At 35.7% G+C, this 22,820-nt stretch overlaps 1 protein-coding gene across 1 annotated transcript in view; it reads left to right on the top strand.

Annotated features, from left to right (window-relative positions):
- LOC149829540 (protein HLB1-like) overlaps positions 1-22,820 on the top strand; it is a 96,515-nt gene that overhangs the window by 18,033 nt on the left and 55,662 nt on the right. The window contains exons 7-10 of the mRNA XM_090015571.1: positions 8,511-8,540; positions 8,738-8,800; positions 8,898-8,963; positions 9,127-9,255. Of these exons, the coding sequence (XP_089871697.1) occupies positions 8,511-8,540; positions 8,738-8,800; positions 8,898-8,963; positions 9,127-9,255 (288 nt within the window). The remainder of the gene's footprint in view (positions 1-8,510; positions 8,541-8,737; positions 8,801-8,897; positions 8,964-9,126; positions 9,256-22,820) is intronic.

Raw genomic sequence — 22,820 nt, 5'->3', positions numbered from 1 at the left:
GTCGTATATTACAGGAGATGGTAAATATCACCTTATCACTCATATAGACAGTGTCTTGGTACCTACCAATATTGGTCCCCTTTACTTGTCCAAACACTCTTCTTTTTCCTAGTATTAAACGTAATCTTATTTTTGTCTTTCAATTGTTTGATCAAATGAATTCTCATGTTTTCTTCTCTTCGTCTTATGTTTCAGTGAAGGATATTCATACAAAATAGATGCTCGTTGAAGGGAAGCAATGTGGTATCCTTTATGTAGTGAATGAGTTCCTACATCATCGGATTGTCTTGTGTTACCTCCTCCTGGTTGTTTATTGCTTTTGTCTAGAGTATCTCATTCTATTAATGATGTTGAGTTATGGCATTGTAGGTTGGGTTATTGTCATTATGGTTTCTTGAGTTTTTTGTGTAATAAGAATCCCATTCTATTGAGAGACAAAGTCAAAGGGTCTTTCATTTCTTGTAATAGTTGTCACGTTTGTAAGAGTCATGAATTACTATGTTGATATTCTAATAAAAGGACTTCATTTCTATTTAAGCTTATCCATTCTCATGTTTGGGGACCAACACCTATTATGTCTCATTCTAAATCCAAATACTATATTATCTTTGTCGACAATTGCAGTAGGTACACTGGCATCTTCTTTTTCAAGTCAAGGATCAAGTTTTCCTTACTTTTAAACAATTCAAAGCCTATGTTGAAACTTAATTTTCTAGAAAGATTCTTGCCTTTCATAGTGTTGGGGGAGATGAATTCACCTCAAATTATTTCATTAAATATATCTACGATAATGGCATTGTGCATTAAATGTCCTGCCCAAGAACTGCAGCTCAAAATGGAACCACTACAAGGAAACATCATGTGACAGAAATGGCTCTCACCATGATGAATGATTCTAATCTATGTCACATGGGTGCGGGTGCGAGGATGCGGCACTTTAAAAAACCTTGGGTGTGGGGGTGCAGCAGGGCAAAAATGTAAAAAATTATATATATATATATATATATTATATATATATATTATATATATTATATATATATATATATATATAATTTTAAAGTTTTAACAGTTAACATTGTCATAATATCATTCATCATGCATGCAATATATCAAATTAACAATCTACAATTCTATTATACATTACAAAAACTAACATCACAATTAAATCAACCTAAATATCAATCAAATAAGTAAAGCAGAAAAGAACTAAATTACATATCAAAAGTATATCTTACAATGTATATGACGATGAAGTAATGGATCTTAATAATTTTCTGCTTTATCATCAAATTCATCATAAGAATGAAGATTGGGCTCAGATAAATTCATGTTTGTCATGTTGAAATCATGCTTTCCCTCTGAGTCACACTTTTCTGGGTTTACATCCAAAAATTTGGATGTTCCTTGTCTGCATTACAAACCCAATTTGAAAATGTTAAATACAATACAAGTATATTTAAATGAAAAACTAAGAAATAATCAAATAACTAAGAGAGCAAATTAGTACATGTATTCATCATTGGTTTACAAAAGTAGTTGAAGATTTGAATGAACATATACTAAATTCTCTACACGCTTGCTGGTGAGTTTGTTTCTCTTCTTTCACGACCCATATAATGTATATGCATACTATATACATATATATATATATATATGATAACAACACATACATATACAAATATATATCAAGTGCAATATCTTAATAGTTGGTAGGAAGTTTGATTTACTTGACCATTTCTGGGCCGAACATCACCTTTGTTGTGCATATTGTGCGCAAGAGTTACAAAAGAGATTACATGGTTAAGATGATTATTGCATGATGTAGGAGTTACTGTAGAGAAGGCTACTACCTTGTATTGTGACAATCAAAGTGCTATTTATATAGCCAAAAATTTGGAGTTTCATGAGAGGACTAAGCACATTGAGATAGATTGTTATTTCACTCATAGAGATTACTTGGAAGGAATTATATCGTTGTCATATATTGGGTCAACTAGTCAGATAGCATATTGTTTTACTAAAAGCTTGCCTTGAAGGACATTCCAACCATTTTTTTTCAAACTTGGAATGATTCTATTCTCATCATCTCAAGTTTGAGGGGGAGTGTTGAGAAATGTAATATTGCTACCCTCTTTTGTCTTTGTATATATGTTTATTATAGAGGGGTACATTTGTAACTTAGCAATAGGGATTATAGTTAATAACTTTTGTCGTCTAGTGTAGCCCTAAGGGCTCTCCCCATAAGTGTTGTATTTTGTAATTCAGAACAAATGAAATTTCTAAGCCTTCTCTACTTCTTCTTGTTCCTCTCTTATGTTTTAATGGATGCCAATGCTTGATTGTATCAGTCCTAAAAGCAATCATACATCATCATTCATTACAAAGTCAATGGAAAATACTATTAATGTTTACATTGACATTAGTGTTTATGTTTAAATCGTTAATGCAAGATATCATATCATTAACGTCTTCTTCACACAGACTGAGATAGCAATCTTAATGCAAGATGTTGAAGAAGAGGTATTTCTGATCCAAATGTTGACCACCATGTGATAGTATCTATATTATCCTCCTCTCTCGCGAGTAATGCTTGTCCATATAATCTTGAAGATGTAAAATTTTCAAACTCTTGTGACTTGATTTAAAATATGTGCTTCTGAAAAAAGTCTTGTCATACACATATTTCTATGTCTTGATAGCTCTGGGTCTGAATTTGGAGGGACACGACCAATACCACCTTCCTGCCATTTCTTTTAATAATATTTTGGATTAAGAGAATGTGCCATGCAATGCAAAGAAGTGTTGCTCTTATCCCATCTTCTGACTAAAATTGAATGAATATGGTTAAAAAATTCGGAATCATCCAATGCAGGATTTTTTTCTTCATGCTTGAAAACTACTTGTATTTTTTTATTTATATTATCTCACATTTCATAAACTTTATGAAGCATGGGCTCATCCTTATCAACTTCTCTCAACATTTCCCAAATAGGTTGCGTAAATTGAATGAAGTATACCAATCTGTCCCAAAACTCATCATCAACAATGAATTTCTTAATTTCTTGAGCCTTGACGTCATCATCAACATGATAGAATGTCCAATTCTCATCAGTCACCATGCTAAACAAAACATTCTTCACTTTTTAATCTTCTTTATCATCACAATGATGGACGCAAAATGTGTTTCAGCGACCTTCAACAATTTTAGGTCAGAATGCCTATTAAATATAACATTAGCATGATGGTGGTTAACAACAAAATTCCTAATGCTTTTGACATTTCTTTCTAAATCTTCAATCCATGAACATAAAATATATGCTGGTGAATTTTCTTCTTCTTTGGGGTTGCAGATGCTCTTGAGGGTCAGATTTAAGTTGTGTGCTACACAGGGAGTCCAAAAAATATGAGGGTACTCACTCTCCAAACTCAATTTTTTTTTTAGCATATTCTTGGTGGCTTCCAAATGACACACTAATTGCACAAGAATCACTCATTGTCTTTCTCTTTTCATATTCTTCTTGTATTTTCTTGTATTGTCTTCGCATTGCCTCATCAACTTTTTTGCATCCTGAAATGCCATGTCCTGGTATCTTCAACAAATGAGCCTTAACTTTTGTGTAAGACCCAACAAAATCTCTTTCGCAGAGCTTGCATCAAAATCTCTTGTTTCCACCACCTCCAGTTTTTGCAAGCTTATCTACATGTACCCATAGTGGCCCCACATCATCACTCACACTATAACTACCAGCAAAACTCACGTGGGGATGAGGATGACACAAGTCCTTTCCCTTTATCCATAATTTTTGTCCTGAAAACACAAAAAAAACAGTCAAAACCCATTCTAATATCAAAAAATATGAATCAAGTGGACAAATTCACATTCATTTTTTATTTTTAATGCACATTCAAGACTGCAACAATAATATAAAAACATTGAATGAAACCTGTACTATTGCAGTATCTTTTAAGCATATTCACAATAAACAATCTTTCGATATTGCATTCAGATGACAGAATAGACGAACAAAATTTCAGATACGTGTCTCAACAAAAATCATATATCCTCATTAAAAGGCATGCATCTTTAAAATATTTTCATAGTATGATCGAACAAGAGAAATTTGAAGAAAAAAACACCCTAATATCTCACAAATCATATTAGGTTAACTACCACTTCTTAGACTGGGTTTTTCGAAAGGGGATGGGGTGGTTTGTCATTCATGAGTGTATCCTTATATCATGGCACCCTTGGCTTTTTACTGCATATACATGTTTTATATGTATATTTATATATCCAAGAGCCTTTATATAATATCTTCATTGAGTAACATGGATAGACTCTGATATTGTATCATTCTTTTGACCTCATAGTCTCCTTCCATTAGAGAGTGATGGTGGCATAATTACAGATCCTGTTTTGAGCCACATCAGCATGCTTGAGTCACAGTGTTTGAAAATCTTATGGTAATTTCAACTCCTGATATATGTTGAAGCCCAATAAACTATTTCTCTCTTTCTAGTCAAAGGAAAACTTGATTCAGGCTCGATTTGCATAAAAATGAAAATTCTGTAATATCTATTATCTGTTTCAGATAAAATCAAATTAATTGTTTTATTATCTGATTCAACAAAGCTTTTTTATTATTGATAATTGATGACTTTGATATGTTAGCTTCTCTAGGTTGGTAAGATATAGATATGAGATACGTTTGGATCTCTTTCATGAATGCTGCTTAATGTTTTTATTTTTTTTTCTTTTGCTTTTTCAGCTAGCCGACTCTTCCACATTGAAGAGAGAGATAGCAGAAGGAGTTGACATCATGGTTGTGAGGGAACTTATTAGAGGCGCATTCTAAGTGATTGAGAGTGAGAGAAGAGAGACTAAGAGTGAGAGAGAGACCAACTTAGAGTGAGAGAAGAGAGACTGAGAGTGATGGAGAGCTCGTGAGACTGAGAGAGAGAGCGAGTGAGAGTGGGAGAGAGAGACGTACCTGATAAGTGAGGAGGAGCGGCAGGAAGGAGTCATAGACTGTCGGCGTTGGCGTCGACTTCAGGAGGGAGGCTGGGGAGGAGGATTAAGGCAAAAGTATTTTGCCCTAATCCTCCTCCTCTCAAGCAATAAAACATCGGGCATTTTTTTTTAGTCTTAAATTTGGACAAAAATGACCCTGGGTGCGTTGACCGCACCGGGTGCCGCACCCCACCCACGTCACGTCGCGTCGACGCGGGTGCGGCACCCGATTGGCTGAATCCCTGTGATGACTTAGATTCTAAATTGAGAGCAGACTTGTGGACAAAAGCCTTCCACACCGCCGTTTCTTATTAATCGGATGCCTTTGGATGAATTAAACAGTGACACACCTTTCTTCAGATTATTTGAAAAACACCCTAATTACTCTATACTTCGTGCCTTTGGTTGCAAGTGTTATGTTCATGTTGATGACTCCCTTCGGAACAAGTTTGTCTCAAAAGCTCAAATTTGCCAATTTGTTGGATATGACGATGAGGTTAAAGGTTACAACTGTTATAATTTGGAGACTGATCGTCTCGTTATTTCCAGACATGTTATGTTCAACGAAAATGAGTGTGTGGTTTCTGCTAAGGAACATAATTCAGATTAGTTTAAATCCTTGATAAAATTTTGGCCTATGGCAGTTCCAACATCATCTAGCCTATATCAACCATATGGCCCACCTTCAAATCAGGTACGGTCAGTCAACAACTAGTTGGAGACTTAACCAACAACTAATGATGTGCAGTTTAGTTGAAATGATGATCAGGATCATGAGTTCAGCATGCAGCAAAACTTGGATATTGATCAGGATGAAGGAACCAAGTCACTTATTGCTGGATAGGAAGTTGTGTCCAAGTGTCGCACCCGCCTGGGTGCAGGTGCGACGCGGGTGCGGTGCCCTGTTAGAAGAATCCGTGTGACATAGCTCTTTATTCACCCACATTGATGATCATGATATGACATTGATTCTTGTTTATGTTGACAACATAATCATAAAAGGGAGCAGTCAGTCACGCATCCACAACCTGAAGGAGTTTCTACATCACAAGTTTTACATGAAGGATCTTTGTGTACAGAGGGATAGAACACCTAAATCTTTGGCTCTTTCACAAAGCAAATATGCTTAGGATCTCTTACAATACAGTGGTATAGCAAAATGTAAGCCTGCTAAAACGCCAATGGCATTAAATACAAAACTGCATGGAGATAGTGAGAATGATGACTTGTTGGACTCCCCAGAAAGATTCAGAAGCATAGTATGGTCACTTCAATACCTCACCTTTATAAGACCAGATTTCTCCTATGTCGTTAACCTGGTAGCACAGTTCATACATGGTCCTAGATGAAGTCATATGGATGTTGTGAAAAGAATTTTTAGATACATCAAAGGTACGATTACTGATATTCTTGTATACTCCAAATCGACAAATCATTTATATTTGATGAACCTTGTGGTGATTGCATATTCAGACACATATTGGGCAGGTGATACCCCCACAAGAAGGTCAGTTACAGGTTATGAAGTATTTTTGGGAAGGCATTTTGATGCATGGTCTAGCAAGAGACAAATAACGGTAGCCATATCAACCACGGAAGCTGAATAAAGAGCAATGGTTGCTGCCACGGCTGAAATTTTATGGATTCATCACCTTCTCTCGGCCTTGAGGCAGTAGATATATAAATCTCTCATATATTGTGACAATCTAAATACAGTGGCGGTTGCAACTAATCCTGTTCAACATGGGAAGATAAAGCATGTTGAATTGGATCAACATTTTGTTCGCGAACAAGTGGAGGATAAGGAAGTACAACCACATTTTATTTTTGGAGAACATCAAGTGGCTGATCTCTTCACCAAACCATTACCCTCTCTTCGTCATTGGATACTTGAAAACAAACTGTCCATGGTCTTGACCCTTGCACAATTTGAGGGGGAGTGTTAAGGAGACTTAAAGAGGATAGAGAGGGTATTCTGGTCATATTTTGGTCATACCAGTCCTATTATAACTAGGACACTGGTTATACCAGCTCTATTATAATTAGGACTCTAGGTGGGTGGTATTTTGGTCATTGTGCTGGACCAGTTTTACTTAAACACAAACTGTTGTACAACAGTCCTATTGTAACTCTATATTTTATTCTATAAATACACACCCTCTTGTTTATGAATAGAGCAACGTCCCATAGTGTTTCTCCGTACTCTCTTTTCTTCTCTACATCATATACAAGCTAAAACTCTGCCAAAATTAACACGTCTTTGTTATATTGTGTAGTAATGTTGCATGTTAAGTTGGACTTATATATGCATTAATAAAATAATGTTCTGAAGGCTGAAGAACATAATTTGAAGTTTGACTCTTGTGAATGCCAAAAAGATGGCATTTACAAAACAATCTAGAAAGAAGGCTATAAAATCTATTCATTTGTTTTTCGATGCATCTTGAGTTATTGTGGATATGTTATTTCTAGAAAAAATGATCAAATGCTGGTTGATATTCTTTTTTTTCATTGGTCTTGGATTAGTATTAGATGAGAGTGAAAAATTAATGGTCTATACCAATGTTGTTAAAAGCACGCCTTGAGGTGCAAAAGGCACACCTTGCCTTGAGGCGAGGCCCTCTGCCCCTCAAGGCGCCGGCCTAAGGCGTGCTTCATCAATAAAGCATTTTTTAGTATTTATTTTAAATTTTCTATTTCTTATTTCTTGTTGCTTCATCAATAAAGTATTTTATTTATTTGTATTTTTAGATATTTTTTTATAGTTTAATCCTTAGTTTTTTTTTCTAAGTTATATAATCAGTTTCATGCTAATCTCTCATATGTTTTAGTATTTATTTTAGATTTTTTAGTATTTTATTTTAGATTTTCTATTTCTTATTGCTTGTTGCTTCATCAATAAAGCATTTTTTTTATTTATTTGTATTTTAGATATTTTTTATAGTTTTTTTAAGTTTTCAATTTTTTTTTGAGGCTTACGCTTTACGATCAGTTTCTCAGTTAATTTTACGTGTTAATCTCATATTTTTTAGTATTTCTTTTAGATTTTCTATTTTTTATTGCTTGTTGCTTCATCAATAAAGCATTTTATTTATTTATTTGTATTTTTAGATATTTTTTTATAGTTTTTTTTAAGTCTTCAATTTTTTTTTTGAGGTTTACGCTTTACGCCTCGCTACGCCTCAACACTTTTCACAAAGTTGGTCTATACCAAACAAACAAAGATTTTCGTGACCAAATAATTGGTCCAATTGTCATATTATACTTGGTGTATAGGAATAGCAAGTTGGCTATGCCAAACATATCCCTGAAGTTGGTTCTAACGTTGACAATTGGACCTATGCTAACCAAAAGTCACAGGAAGGTATCGTGGTTAGATTCCATAAAAAAATGCTATGCCCCTGTTTGTGTGCATGCATGCATGTTTTCTATGTACAGTTTACCTTGAACCAATTTTGATTCATTTATCTTACTTTTTACTTGATCTTGTTTGTTATAGGCACTCAACAATTGGGGGCTTGCTCTACAGGTATTTACCATGCAGTTTTTATGTGGTTTATGTTGTTCTTTTGTAATGCAGTACATGATTTCAAAAATCTTTTGTTTTTTCTTTTTCCTTTACCTAATTCTATCCACACTTCTCCTTTTGTATGTTTGGTTTCCTTGTCACTTTTCCCGTCATTATCTGCATATTTTTGATTGGTCTGGTTTTGATGTCACATTCAGGAATTAAGTGCTATTGTTCCTCTTAAGGAAAAGCAGACCATAGTAAGAACTGCAATCAGCAAGGTGCAGGATTTATAGTAAACTTGTGTAATTAATCAAGAAAATTGTGAAGTTATATTCTCTGCCTTGTTTATCTATTAATTTACTATTACCTTGGTAGTTCCGTGCAGCAATCAGGTTACAATTTGACTTCCATCGAGCAATTTACAATCTGGGCACAGTTCTGGTTCGTTTCTTGATTCAGTTATCTATTAGTTTTAAATTATAAAGCTGATTTTTGTCATCATTAGAGATATGGTTTTTGAAATTTATATGCATTCTATCATGTTTAGTACTATGAAGGTGAGTTGTTAATTTTAGCATGCCACTGAACTTGAGTTTTTGTGTAGTATGGTTTAGCAGAAGACACATTAAGAACTGGACGCCAGGTTAATGCAAAAGAAATTACACCTGATGAGTTGTATAGCCAGTCTGCTATCTATATTGCTGCTGCCCATGCATTGAAACCAAATTATTCGGTAAGTTGTATCCATGCTCTTTACAAGTTATATTCTGTATGACTGTATATTATTGCTGAACTGGAGAGGATTGTTCAGCATATAATTTAGTGGCATAGGAAAGTTCTTTGTACTTCCCATTTGGAATCTGTAATAAGAGGAAGCTCACAAACGGAACTTCAAAAAGAAGCTCACAAACAATCTTTCACAATGAACACAATGGTTCATACAACACACTTACAAAAACCGAAATACTCAAAAGAGTGCACACACAAAAGAGTGAAAAATATTTCTCGTTAAAGTGGGATAAACTATAAAGCCCACACAAAAAGTATATTATACAAAGGGGTTTTACCCTATATTTATAATGCTCACAATAGGGAGCCAAGAGGGAGTCGTTGGACCCCCCAACGGCTCTATGGACCCCCAACCGCTCTTAATAGAGCCGTTGGGGGTCCAACGACTCTAATGATACAAGTGCTTTTTGACTTGGTCAAAAAGCACTAAAGTCCAAAAAGTTAAAAAGACAACCTAATCCTAATTACAAACTAACTAGACTATGCAGCTACAATAACTAACTAAATATATTATAAATGTTTATTACATTTTAACACTCCCCCTCAAACTTACGGTTGAATAACCGAAAGTTTGCCCAAGAGAAAGTGAAATCGAGGAGCAGCAAGAGGTTTGGTAAAGAAATCTGCCAGTTGATATTCTGAGGTAACATATGGTAGATCAATAGTGCCATGTAGGAACTCTTCTCGTACGTAGTGACAATTCATTTCGATATGCTTGATGCATTCGTGAAATGTCCGGTTGCTGGCAATATAAATAGAACTTTTGTTATCACAACATAGTCTTGATGCTCCTGTACTTTCAATACCCATGTCATGAAGCAGACGCTTTAGACAGACCACTTCCATAGTGGTTGTAGCCATCGCTTTGTATTCGGCTTTAGTTGTTGAGAGAGAGACTTTTTGTTACTTCTTACCTAAAAACACACAAAATCCAGTAGTTGAGTGTCGATCATTAGGATCACCTCCCCAATTTGCATCGGTATAAGTAGTTAAATCAAAGGAGGAAGAAGCAAATAAAAAAAGTCCTCGAAAAACTAAAGTTTTGATATATCGAATAATGCGTAACACATCTCTCATATGAACAGTGGTAGGAGCATGCTGAAATTGACTCGCTGTGTGGACGACATGTGCAATGTCAGGTCTGGTAATACAGAGGTAAGACTGCCCCAACAAGTTGTCTGTAAGGTGTTGGATTTTCAAGTGGTTCTCCATCATCAATCTTCATTTTGATGGTTACAACTATGCATTTCTTTCAAATGCTTCTCAATGCATATTCATTTATGCCAATATAGATATGTGCATGAAACAACAATATTCATATGCACGTGCATGGGTTCACACCTTCATGTTAAATGCATGCTTTCATTCAATTCACATGTTCATGTCAAATGCATGCTTCCATTCATGAATCATTTTAATCAAAATGTGAACACTCATGCAATCATTTACATGAAAATGAAAAGCAACTATGCATTAATACTATAAACAAATAACAAGACTATTTTCATGAGCAAGAATATGAAAATATTCATGCCAAACTGAATATGTTTTTTTCAAATTCAAATAAGCATATCACATGAGCACAAACTGAAAATTTACATATATCCATCTGAACCTCACTCATGCATAAACCGAACATGCAATCATGTTGGAGATCTGGATCTTTGTCGGACAAACATAACATGCATGAAAACCCCACTTAAATGAAACACAAAATGAATCTGAATATACATATGATATTATAATTTCTTTTTTTTTGAAGAAGACATCAACTGCACCCCGCCGACCCAGTCGGCTGGTGTTCGGCTCAGGCCCAGCCGAGCTCAGTCGGCTGGGTCTGACCTGGGCAGACCTGGCAGGGGGCTGCCAGGCCTGCACCAGTCCAGCCAACTGGGCCTGACAAGGCCCGACATGCCCAGTCGAGTACTCCGCTGGGCTGCCAGCTGCCAGCTGCCTGTTAAAATGTAAACTGTAATATATATATATATATATATTTAATATTATTATATTTTCTTTTATTATTTTCTTTTATTATTTTTCTTTATTTTCTTTTTTAGCATCTAGTTCAATAGAAACTAGATATTTGATCCAGTCAAGTTCCTGTTGGAACTTGACTATGCAAATAGCTGTTGGACTGTAGTCCAACCGCTATAATAAATGTTGTTGGACTATAGTCCAACAACTATAATAATAAATGCTGTTGGACTGTAGTCCAACAGCTATATTAAGAGACGTTGAAATCCAACGTCTCTTTTGGAGAGCTCAAAATGAGCTCTCCTCTCTCTTCCACTTTTTTGTATATATAGGGGTGAACCCCTTCAATGTAAATAACCATGCTTCTTAAGCATTTTGTTCATGAATAAAGTATTATTTATTTTTCAAGTGTTCTTCCTTTTATACCCTTTCAAGGGTCATGCTTGTAGTGTCTCCAATAGACACTTGTTTGTGAGTTATTTGTGCATTTGTTAAAGACCACCATTTCATTACATGGTATCAGAGCTACGAAATCCTTAGATCTTGAAGTGCTTCCGCCTCGATTTCCGTGCCACATTTACAAAAGGTGTTTCATCACCTTGTTCTTGGCTCAAGAAGATTTGTTTGAAGAAAGGCGAACTTGTGCTACAAAAAATTTTGGTTTTGTATCCTCTCTTGTTCCTTTGTCTACCCTTTTTCTTTTCTTTTTATTTTTCTCTCTCTCTCCTCCTATTTATTTCTCTCTTACCCTTGTAAAAGATGGATGACAATGATAAGATCACCATCATTCCTATGAAGCTAAATGATACTAACTATGTAATGTGGGCTTCGATTATGAAGCACCACATTTGGGGAAAAGGTTTATGGGGTATAGTGGATGGTTCCGATTTGGAACCTAAACTATCTCTTACCAAGAAAGAGGGTGATAAAGAGGTTTCTCTAACGGAAGAAGAGAAGAGTAAGGCGTTAGCCACTTATGAAAAGAAATGGAAAGAATGGAGGATAGGGCATGCAAAAATTATGTCATGGCTCATCAATAGCATAGACATTAAAAAATGCTCTAGTCTAGCTAAGTTTGAGCATGCCGATAAGGCTTGGGAATACCTCAAAAACATGTATTCCCTTAAAGATATTGCACATGTATGCAATTTATAAGATAAAGTTCGGACAATGACTCAAAAAGATAAAACTATTCGAGAATATTATAATGAGTTGTCCGAACTTTGGGAAGAGTTGGCTCTTCTTGAGCCCAAATGGCATTGTGCCGAAGACATCGAGCTTCGCCAAAAGCAACTCGATATGGAACATTTCTATCAATTTGTGAATGGTCTAAGGCCGGAGTTTGAATCCACCAAATCGGCCCTTTTACATCGTGGAAAAATTCCTTCTATTGTTGATACTATAGAAGAGCTCACTATGGAGGAAAATAGACTTAGAAAAAGTACTCCAAAAGTTGATGATGACTCCGTTTTAGCTGTATCTAGACCGGGGAATCATACTCGTACTTATAAGCCGCCTCATTTTGGAAGGCAAAACAGCGACTTTGATAAAAGAAAAGTTATTTGTCATCATTGTCATGAACCGGGGCACTATAGGCCTCAATGTCCAAAGTTAAAAAGAAGAGAAGAAAAAAGAGTTGCATCTGTTGAATTTGAGTCAAAAGATCAAGATGCACCTGTGTCTATGGCTCAACTGATGGAGATCCTTCAACCTCTTCTCAAAGGGGTATCCTCCTCAACCGAAGCCTCAACTGGAGCGGCAGTTGCATCTTTCTCCGGTCCATGTAACTTTCCTTGGCTTTTAGATTCTGGTGCTTCTTTTCATATGACCCCAAATGTTAATAGTCTATCCGAATGTCTTAAAAATAACTCAAGTGTGTCAAAGGTTTTTACAGCCGATAGCACATCTCTTGAAGTAAAAGGAATATGATGTTTTGAAAATCTTCAAAAATCCAAAAGATTTTTTATCCCAGAAGTTAGATATATCCCTAAACTTAATTTGAATCTCTTATCTGTCTAGCAAATATCTGATTATGGATGTAATATCTCCTTCTCTTCTCATGGTTGTTGGGTACAGGATCGCCAGTCAGGGAAGCTGATTGGGGAAGGCCATAGAGAAGAAGGACTTTATTACATGGACTTTTTGGAATTACTCAAGAATGCATTTTGTTATAATATTCAGAAATTAGAATTAGATTTATGGCACAAAAGGCTTGGCCATCCTCATATGTCTAAAATTCAATATTTTCCAAGTTTGGAAAAATTTTATAATTCTGAAAATTTTTCTTGTAAAGACTGCATTCTTGGCAAAATGAAAAGGTTACCATTTCTTAGTAGAACTTTTGTTTCCTCACGACCACTTGAGTTAATACATTCGGATGTTTGGGGCCCCGCACCAGTTATTTCCAAAGGTGGTTATATATATTATGTCATTTTTGTTGATGACTTTTCTAGACATACTTGGATTTATTTTCTTAAACATAAATCTGATGTCTTTGCTAACTTCCAAATATTTCATAAAATGGTTAAAAATAAGTTTTAAAATGATAGGTCTGTTTTTCGCACTGATTCAGGGGGAGAATTTATGTCCAACAAATTCAAAGACTATCTCAATTTACATGGTATTACACATCAAAGATCATGTTCACACACTCCACAACATAATGGCCTAGCCGAACGCAAACATCGACACACTATGGAAACTACTAGGACATTGCTAATTGCAAATCAAGTTCCAAAAAGTTTTTGGGCTGAAGCGGTCCTAACTGCCACCTACCTCATTAATAGGATGCATTAATAGGATGCCATCTTCCTCATTAAAGAATACAACTCCAATAGAAAAGCTTGTTAATTTAACTCCAGATTATTCTAGATTAAGAGTCTTTGGATGCAAATGTTTTGTTTTCACTAACAGAAATGACAAACTCTCTCCTCGTGCAATCCCATGTGCCTTTTTAGGATATGCTAATAATAAAAAAGGCTATAGGTGTTTCGATTTTCAAAATGACAAATTATATGTGTCAAGAAATGTATCTTTTTTGGAAAAAGAAAGCTTCTTTGAATTTGAAAAATCCAAGGATGTCACTGAATATTCGTTTTTAATTGATCCAACTTCAAAATCCAATGAATGTGATGTTGGATGTGACCTTGACAATGATCAAAGTCCTATTGTTGTTGAAAATGATGATAATGAAGAGCAAATCCATAGGGATGTTAGTCTACAATATTCAAGACGTAGAGAGCAAAATCTTCCATGTGCATTACAAAAATACTCTGAAGTCCCACCTAGAAGAACGTCTAGAATCTCTAAACCTCCAGAAAAATTTGTGTCTTATGAATCTTTTTCACCCACGTATAGGGCTGCCATTACATTAATACAATCATATGTTGAACCATCATCCTATTCTCAAGCAAAAAATCATATAGAATGGATAGAAGCCATGAAAATAGAATTGGATGCACTAGACAAGGCCAATACTTGGACGATACAAGATATTCCTCCGGGTAAGAAACCTATAGGTTGTAGGTGGGTATACAAAGTCAAAACCAAAAGTGATGGGACCCTGGAAAGATATAAGGCCCGTTTAGTAGCAAAAGGATATGCCCAAGAGTATGACATCGATTATGAAGAAACGTTTGCTCCTGTGGCCCATATGACCACTGTTAGAACTTTAATAGCCTTGGCCTCCATTAGAACATGACCTATCTTTCAATTAGATGTCAAAAATGCTTTCCTGAATGGGAATCTCGTTGAAGAAGTATACATGGAAGCCCCACCTGGTATTAATATCCCTAAGGGTAAAGCTCTTCGTCTAGAAAAAGCTCTTTATGGTCTTAAACAGGCTCCAAAAGCCTGGTATGACCGATTTAGTCATGTTATGCTTGATATTGGTTTTCAACCTTGTTTAACTGACACTGCTTTGTTTGTTAAGAAATCTGATGCAGGCATCATTATTCTTCTTCTCTATGTGGACGATATGATCATCACCGGAGGCGACAAACAGGGAGTTGCAAATATCAAATCTCTTCTTAAAACTCACTTTGAAATGAATGACTTAGGTTTATTAAGATATTTTTTAGGCATTGAAGTTGCTTATTCCCCTCGAGGGTATTTGATATTTCAATCTAAATTTGCTCTTGATATCGTTTCCAGGTCTGGAATTACAGATGACAAGAAAGTAGACACTCCAAAAGTTGTCAATGGTAAAATGAAAATTGATGATGGAGAACTTCTTGATGATCCTACTCCTTATAGACAGCTTGTTGGAGCTCTTTCTTATCTTTCCATTACTAGGCCAGATATAACTCATGCGGTTCATACAGTCAGTCAGTTTCAGCATGCTCCCACCTCCGTGCACATGTGAGCGATTTTGCGTATTATTAGATACTTAAAATCCTCTCTTTCACGAGGACTCTTCTTGTCTGCTTCATCTTCATTAAATTTAATTGCATATACTGATGCTGACTGGGGAGGTGATCCCAATAATAGACACTCAACTACTGGTTTTTGTGTGTTCCTAGGTGAAACCTTAATTTCGTGGAGGTGCAAGAAGCAGCAGAAAGTCTCTCTTTCCTCCACCGAAGCTGAATACAGAGCCATGGCAACCACCACTATGGAGGTTGTTTGGCTCATACGATTGCTAGCGGATATGGGAGCTAAAGCAACTCAAGCTTCAAAGATGTGTTGTGACAACAAAAGTGCGATCTACATTGCAAGCAACCGGACATTTATGAGCGCATTAAACACATTGAGATGGACTGTCACTATGTCAGAGAGGAATACTTACATGAAACCATTGATCTGCCATATGTTACATCAGAATATCAATTAGCAGACTTCTTCACCAAGTCTCTCGCTGCTCCCAGATTTCACTTCCTCTTAGACAAACTTTCGCTTATTATACCGTAAGTTTGAGGGGGAGTGTTAAAATGTAAACTGTAATATATATATATATTTAATATTATTATATTTTCTTTTATTATTTTCTTTTTTATTTTTCTTTATTTTCTTTTTTAGCATCTAGTTCAATAGAAACTAGATATTTGAGACTGTGCAAATAGCTGTTGGACTGTAGTCCAACAACTATAATAAATGCTGTTGGACTGTAGTCCAACAGCTGTATTAAGAGACGTTGAAATCCAACATCTCTTTTGGAGAGCTCAAAATGAGCTCTCCTCTCTCTTCCACTTTTTTGTATATATAGGGGTGAACCCCTTCAATGTAAATAACCATGCTTCTTAAGCATTTTGTTCATGAATAAAGTATTATTTATTTTTCAAGTGTTCTTCCTTTTATACCCTTTCAAGGGTCATGCTTGTAGTGTCTCCAATAGACACTTGTTTGTGAGTTATTTGTGCATTTGTTGAAGACCACCATTTCATTACAGCCGAACCAGCACCAGGCCGGGTCTGGTTCAGCCCGACCAGACCCCAGCCAAGTCTGGCAAGGCCTGGCCAGCCCACCAAAAATATCTATATTTTTTTTTAAAAACTTGACCCCCCCTTTTTTTTTGAAATCTGCGAAGCCGAGCCCACTCGGCTGGGCTCAGTCAGCCGACCAGACCAGCCCCTAGAACCCCTGTTTTATATATATAGATTTTGAACAAGAACAAAAACAGAGTATGCATTTAACATGCAAAGACACACATAGTCAGGTTCAGTGATACCTGCACATGCATATTCAAATTTAGGCTGCATGCATAGGAAATTGCATTGTTCAAATATGCATACAGATACAGGGTTTTGCTCAATTTGGATTGCATGTACAGGGTTTTGCTCAATTTGGATTGCATGTACAGGTTCATACTTTACGTATGCATTCATATGGATAATCACTCTCAAGAATATAAACATGTTTCAGATTTGCATCTATCCATAACCCAATGATGACTCTTATGCAGATTTTTAATTAAATAATGCATGTACCAAACAAATCAGTTACAAAAATGCATGTATATACTTATTTCTACATCCCGTTCCAAGATTCTTTTATATAATAAATTGTAATGAAGAGGGGCGGAAGCACCGATAAAGCAAACCACTCTTTAAGAGTGATCTTAAGAGCCAAGAATACAAACACTAAAAGTTTATACAAAAAACCAACTAAAGGAAAAATGACTTAAAGTCATAAATTGGTTATTATTGAAGAAAGAAAGAAGAGGGTAAAAAACCCTCCTCTATTTATAGAGGAGGCCAAGAAGAAGGGACCACAAGGGGGCTCCCATCTAGTCGTTGGGAGCCCCAACGGTCATAAATATGACCGTTGGGGCCCCAACGACAAGATGATTGGGACCCTTGTGGTCTTACAAAAAGCAAAAGAAAAAACAAAAAAAGAAAAAGAAAATGTACAAAAGGGAGAGAAAAGGAAAGGAGAAGAGTTTACATGGGGATTTACCAAAATACCCCTATTGGGTATTTGGAGAAAAAACAAAAAAGAGATATGTATATATATACATATATGTATATATATACTTATATATACGTATGTATATATAAGTATATGTATATATATATATATATTTATATATACATAATTTAACATGCCCCCTCAAACTTTACGGGGAGAAGACCGAAAGCTTGCTAAGAAGAAACATAAATCATGGAGTTGGGAGCGCTTTGGTGAAGAAGTCAACAGTTGATATTCTGAAGTAATGTATGATAATGTGATAGTTCCTCTGAGGTATTCGTCTCGAACATAATGACAATCCATTTCGATATGCTTGGTCCGCTCGTGAAAAGTATGATTGCTTGCAATATAGATCACACTTTTATTATCACAACAAAGCTTGGTGGGAGAGGAAATGAGGATGCCCATGTCACCAAGGAGACTTCTGAGCCATACGATTTCCATTGTTGTCATTGCCATGGCTCGATATTCAACTTCAGTGGATGATAGTGAGACCTTTTGCTGCTTCTTGCATCTCTAGGAAATGAGAGATTCTCCTAAAAAAAATGCAAAGACCAATAGTTGCGATACGATCATTGAGATTTTCTCCCCAGTCAGCATCACTAAAATCAGTTAATTCAAGAGATGAGGAAAAGGATAAGAAGAGTCCCTTGGTGATGGTATTTTTGATGTATCGCACAATTCTCATTACGGCCGCCATATGAACTGAAGTAGGTGCATGCTGAAACTGGCTTGCAGCATGAACCGCATGAGCTATATCTGGACGGGTGATGGATAAATAGGTGAGAGATCCAATTAATTGACGACAGGGGGTGGATCCTCATGAAAAACACCATCCTCAAGTCTTAGTTTTGCATCGATAACTTCGGGAGTCTCAACTTTCTTTTCATCAGATATTCCTGACTTGGTACAAATGTCTGCTGCTAATTTCATTTGAGATAGAATGTATTCTCGCGAGGAGTAAGCCACTTTAATTCCTAAAAAATATCTCAAGAATCCAAGGTCAGACATATCAAAAGTTTCTTTTAACATAGACTTCACATCATTTACCCCCTTTTTGTCACTCCCAGTGATGATCATATCATCAACATATAACAGAAGAATAACAATGAAATCACCAATCTTCTTAACAAAAAGAGCAGTGTCAGTATAGCAAGAAGTAAATCCTAAATTGATTAATACATTACTAAACTTGTCATACAAAGCTTTAGGAGCTTGCTTAAGTCCATATAAGGCCTTTTTTAATTTTAAGATTTTACCATTTAAATTTATACCTGGAGGTGGTTCCATATAAACTTCTTCATTTAAATTTCTATTTAAAAATGTATTTTTGACATCAAGTTGAAAAATTGGCCAATTTTTAATAGAGGCTATTGCAATAAGAGCTCGAACACTAGTCATTCGAGCAACAGGGGCAAAAGTTTCATCATAATCTACCCCAGACTCTTGGGCATATCCTTTGGCCACTAACCTAGCCTTATATCTTTCTAAAGAGCCATCACTCTTAGTTTTTACTTTAAAAACCCATCTACATCCAATGGGTTTCTTGCCATTAGGAGGATCAATGATCTCCCAAGTTTGTGCCCTTTTAAGTGCATTAAGTTCTAGTTCCATTGCTTCATTCCAATGACCATATTGTTTAGCATCATTATAATGAGTCGGTTCATGAATTGAGTGAAGAGCTAGCAGACATGCTCGAAAATTTGGAGAAAAAGAATCATAAGATACAAATCTATTTGGTATTTTAGAAATACGATTTGATCTTCTTTGAGAGGATTTTTCAATCTATTCATTTTGAGAGAATTTTTCAAGGGCACAAGCAGGATTACTTTTATTTCTTCTAGAGTAGACTTGCGTTTGCCTTGGTACATTTTCTTCTAAATTTTGGTCATCATTTGGAGGTTCAAAATGATCCTCTATGAGAGATTCACTAGATTCAACATGATCATCTATGACGTTTTCTTGAGGTAACAAGTCAAATAAAAAGGAATAATCAATATTTTCATTTGGTTTATGCGAAAAACTATTTTCTTCTTCTAAGAATGTGACATCTTTTGAAATATAAAGTTTGTTTTTGAATATGTCAAAACATCGATAACTTTTTGTTTTTCGCCATATCCTAAGAAAATACATTCAATTGCTTTAGAAGAAAGCTTATCATTTTTGTGAGTTAGAACAAAGCATTTACATCCGAAAATTCTTAGTCTTTTATAATCGAGAGACATATTGTAAAGTTTCTCAAATGGAGAAAGATTTTTCAAAGAAGATGAAGGGGTTCTATTGATAAGATATGTTGAGGTTAGAACCGCTTCGGCCCAAAAGGATTTTGGAATATTTTTTGAGATTAATAAAGTTCTTGTGGTTTCTATTATGTGTCTATGCTTTCTTTCGCAAGACCATTTTGTTGCGGAGTGTTTGGGCAAGAACGTTGATGGCAAATTTCATTTTCTTTCAAATAAATTTGAAATTCATTGGACATGTATTCGCCACCTGAATCGGATTTAAGAATAGATAGATTTCCTAAAAATTGATTTTTAACCATTGCATGGAATTCTTTAATGAAGGAGAAAACTTCGGATTTGCGACTTAAGAAGTAAATCTATGTAAATCGAGTGAAGTCATCAATAAAGACCATATAGTACAGAAATCCTCCTTTGGATAAAATAGGGGAAGGTCCCCATACATCGGAATGAACAAGTTCAAAAGGCCGAGTGGTGAAATAACTTTTTTGAGGAAATTGAATAGCTTTAGATTTCCCAAAAATGCAATATTTACAAGTCATGTGTTTGTCTTTACAAGTATTGTTCAGAAAAGGAAAAAGAGACATCTTTACAAAATTTGGATGACCAAGTCTCTCATGCCAAATTCCAATACTTTTATCCTTTATAAGATTGCAAAATGACTTTGGTGGAAGAGTCAAAAAGTCCATAAAATAAAGATCACCCCTTCTATGGCCTTGCCCAATCAGCTTCCCTGACTGGAGATCCTGCACGGTGCAATCTTTAGGTGAGAAAGAGACTTGGTATCCAGGATCAGTGATTTGGGAAACAGAAAAAAAATTTAGATTAATTTTTGGAACGACCCTTACTTTAGGAACAAAAAAGGTTTGAGAAGTTTTAAAATCAAGTGTTCCAATACTTTCAATTTTTAAAGATGTCCCATCGGCCGTTGAAACATAAGAAAATATGGGTTCGTAAAAAACATTAGAAAGAGAGTTTTTATGAGATGTCATATGAAAAGAAGCACCGGAGTCAAGTATCCACATACCTGGAGGTGATGAAGAATAGGCGATGACGGCTCCGGATGTTGAAGATGAAAAAGTCTTGAGAAGATGTTGGAGAACTTTGAAGATATGATTAAGAGTTTCTTTGATATCTCCCTCTTTGATACTTTCTTCTTCCTTCTTTGGAGAATTTTCTCCAACCACAACCACTTTCCCCTTAAGCTTTGGGCAAACTGGTTTAATGTGTCCCGGTTCATTACAATAGTGACAAATCACTCCCTTTCTATATCCATTATTTTTGTTAAAGTGGAGCCTAGTAACGGCCAAAACTTCATCAATCTTAATACTTAGGCCATGTCGAGTTTCTTCTTGGCATACCTCGGCAAGGGCGTCTTCAATGGGTAAGGCTTTACTTCTATGGAGAAGGGATCGCCTAACTTGTTCAAATTCCGGTCGAAGACCATGGAGAAATTGAAAAAAATGCTGCTTTTCAATTTGTTGTCTTCTCAACTCAATTTCTTCCGGAGCCATCCATTTGGGCTCAAGAAGAACAAGCTCATCCCAAAGGGGGGTTAAAGAACTAAAGTAATCACGTATACTCATATCGGCTTGTCTAGTAGAACAAATTTTTTCTTGACAAAAAAATTGTCTAGTTAGATCCTTTTGGGTATACATACCCTTAAGAAAGAACCATGCCTTATTGGCTCTTCTAAACTTAGCAATGCTGGCACAATTTTTGAGGTCAACATTGTTCATAAACCATGCCAAGATTTTGGCATGGTTACTTTCCCAATCCTCAACTTTGGATTGATGGTCATTGATAGCTTTGATGTGCTCATCGCCATCTAACGCTTTTTCAATCCCACTTTCAATTTTAGTGAGAACAAGAGAGGGTTCGGGAGTAGTTCCCATAACAAAACCCCAAAGTTTCTTACCTCTTAGATGATTTTCCATAGCGGAGGCCCACATAAGGTAATTGGATCCATTGAGCTTAAAAGAAAGCTCAACTTTAGAATCGCGTTCCATAGGTGCCGAATAGTCTTCCTTTCTTCAAAAGCTTAAGAGACACACGTCCCAAGATGACAAAAAAGAGAAGCCCGATCACCAACCTTGCTCTGATACCATGTAATGAAGAGGGGCGGAAGCACCGATAAAGCAAACCACTCTTTAAGAGTGACCTTAAGAGCCAAGAACACAAACAGTAAAAGTGTATACAAAAAACCAACTAAAGAAAAAATGACTTAAAGTCATAAGTTGAATATTATTGAAGAAAGAAAGAAGAGGGTAAAAAACCCAATACAATACAAGAGAAAGCCTCCTCTATTTGTAGAGGAGGAGGCCAAGAAGAAGGGACCACAAGGGGGCTCCCATCTAGTCGTTGGGAGCCCCAACGGTCATAAATATGACCGTTGGGGCCCCAACGACAAGATGAGTGGGCCCCTTGTGGTCTTACAAAAAGCAAAAGAAAAAACAAAAAAAGAAAAAGAAAAAGTACAAAAAGGGAGAGAAAAGGAAAGAGGAAGAGTTTACATGGGGATTTACCAAAATACCCCTATTGGGTATTTGGAGAAAAAACAAAAAAGAGATATGTATATATGTATATATATACTTATATATATATACGTATGTGTATATATAAGTATATGTATATATATATTTATATATACATAATTTAACACTAAATCTGGGTCAGATTTGTGCATGTTACAAACATGATGAATCTGCCCCGATTTAGGGATTCTCGAGTACTAACACGATTATATGTATTTTCTTCAAAATAAATTCTAAAAAAGAGAAACATAAAACCCATATTAGAGTAAATATCTGGATTTTACTCTTTTTCTAAGATTTTCACCAAAATATTGCATGAAAATCCAATCTATATTCAATTTCTCACTTGAATCAAA

This window comes from Nuphar pumila, chromosome 8, assembly GCF_984573655.1.
Source record: "Nuphar pumila chromosome 8, dmNupPumi1.hap1.1, whole genome shotgun sequence".
Taxonomy (NCBI): domain Eukaryota; kingdom Viridiplantae; phylum Streptophyta; class Magnoliopsida; order Nymphaeales; family Nymphaeaceae; genus Nuphar; species Nuphar pumila.
The sequence above is the reverse complement of the archived record's forward strand: the minus strand, read 5'-3'. Positions and strand labels throughout refer to the sequence as shown.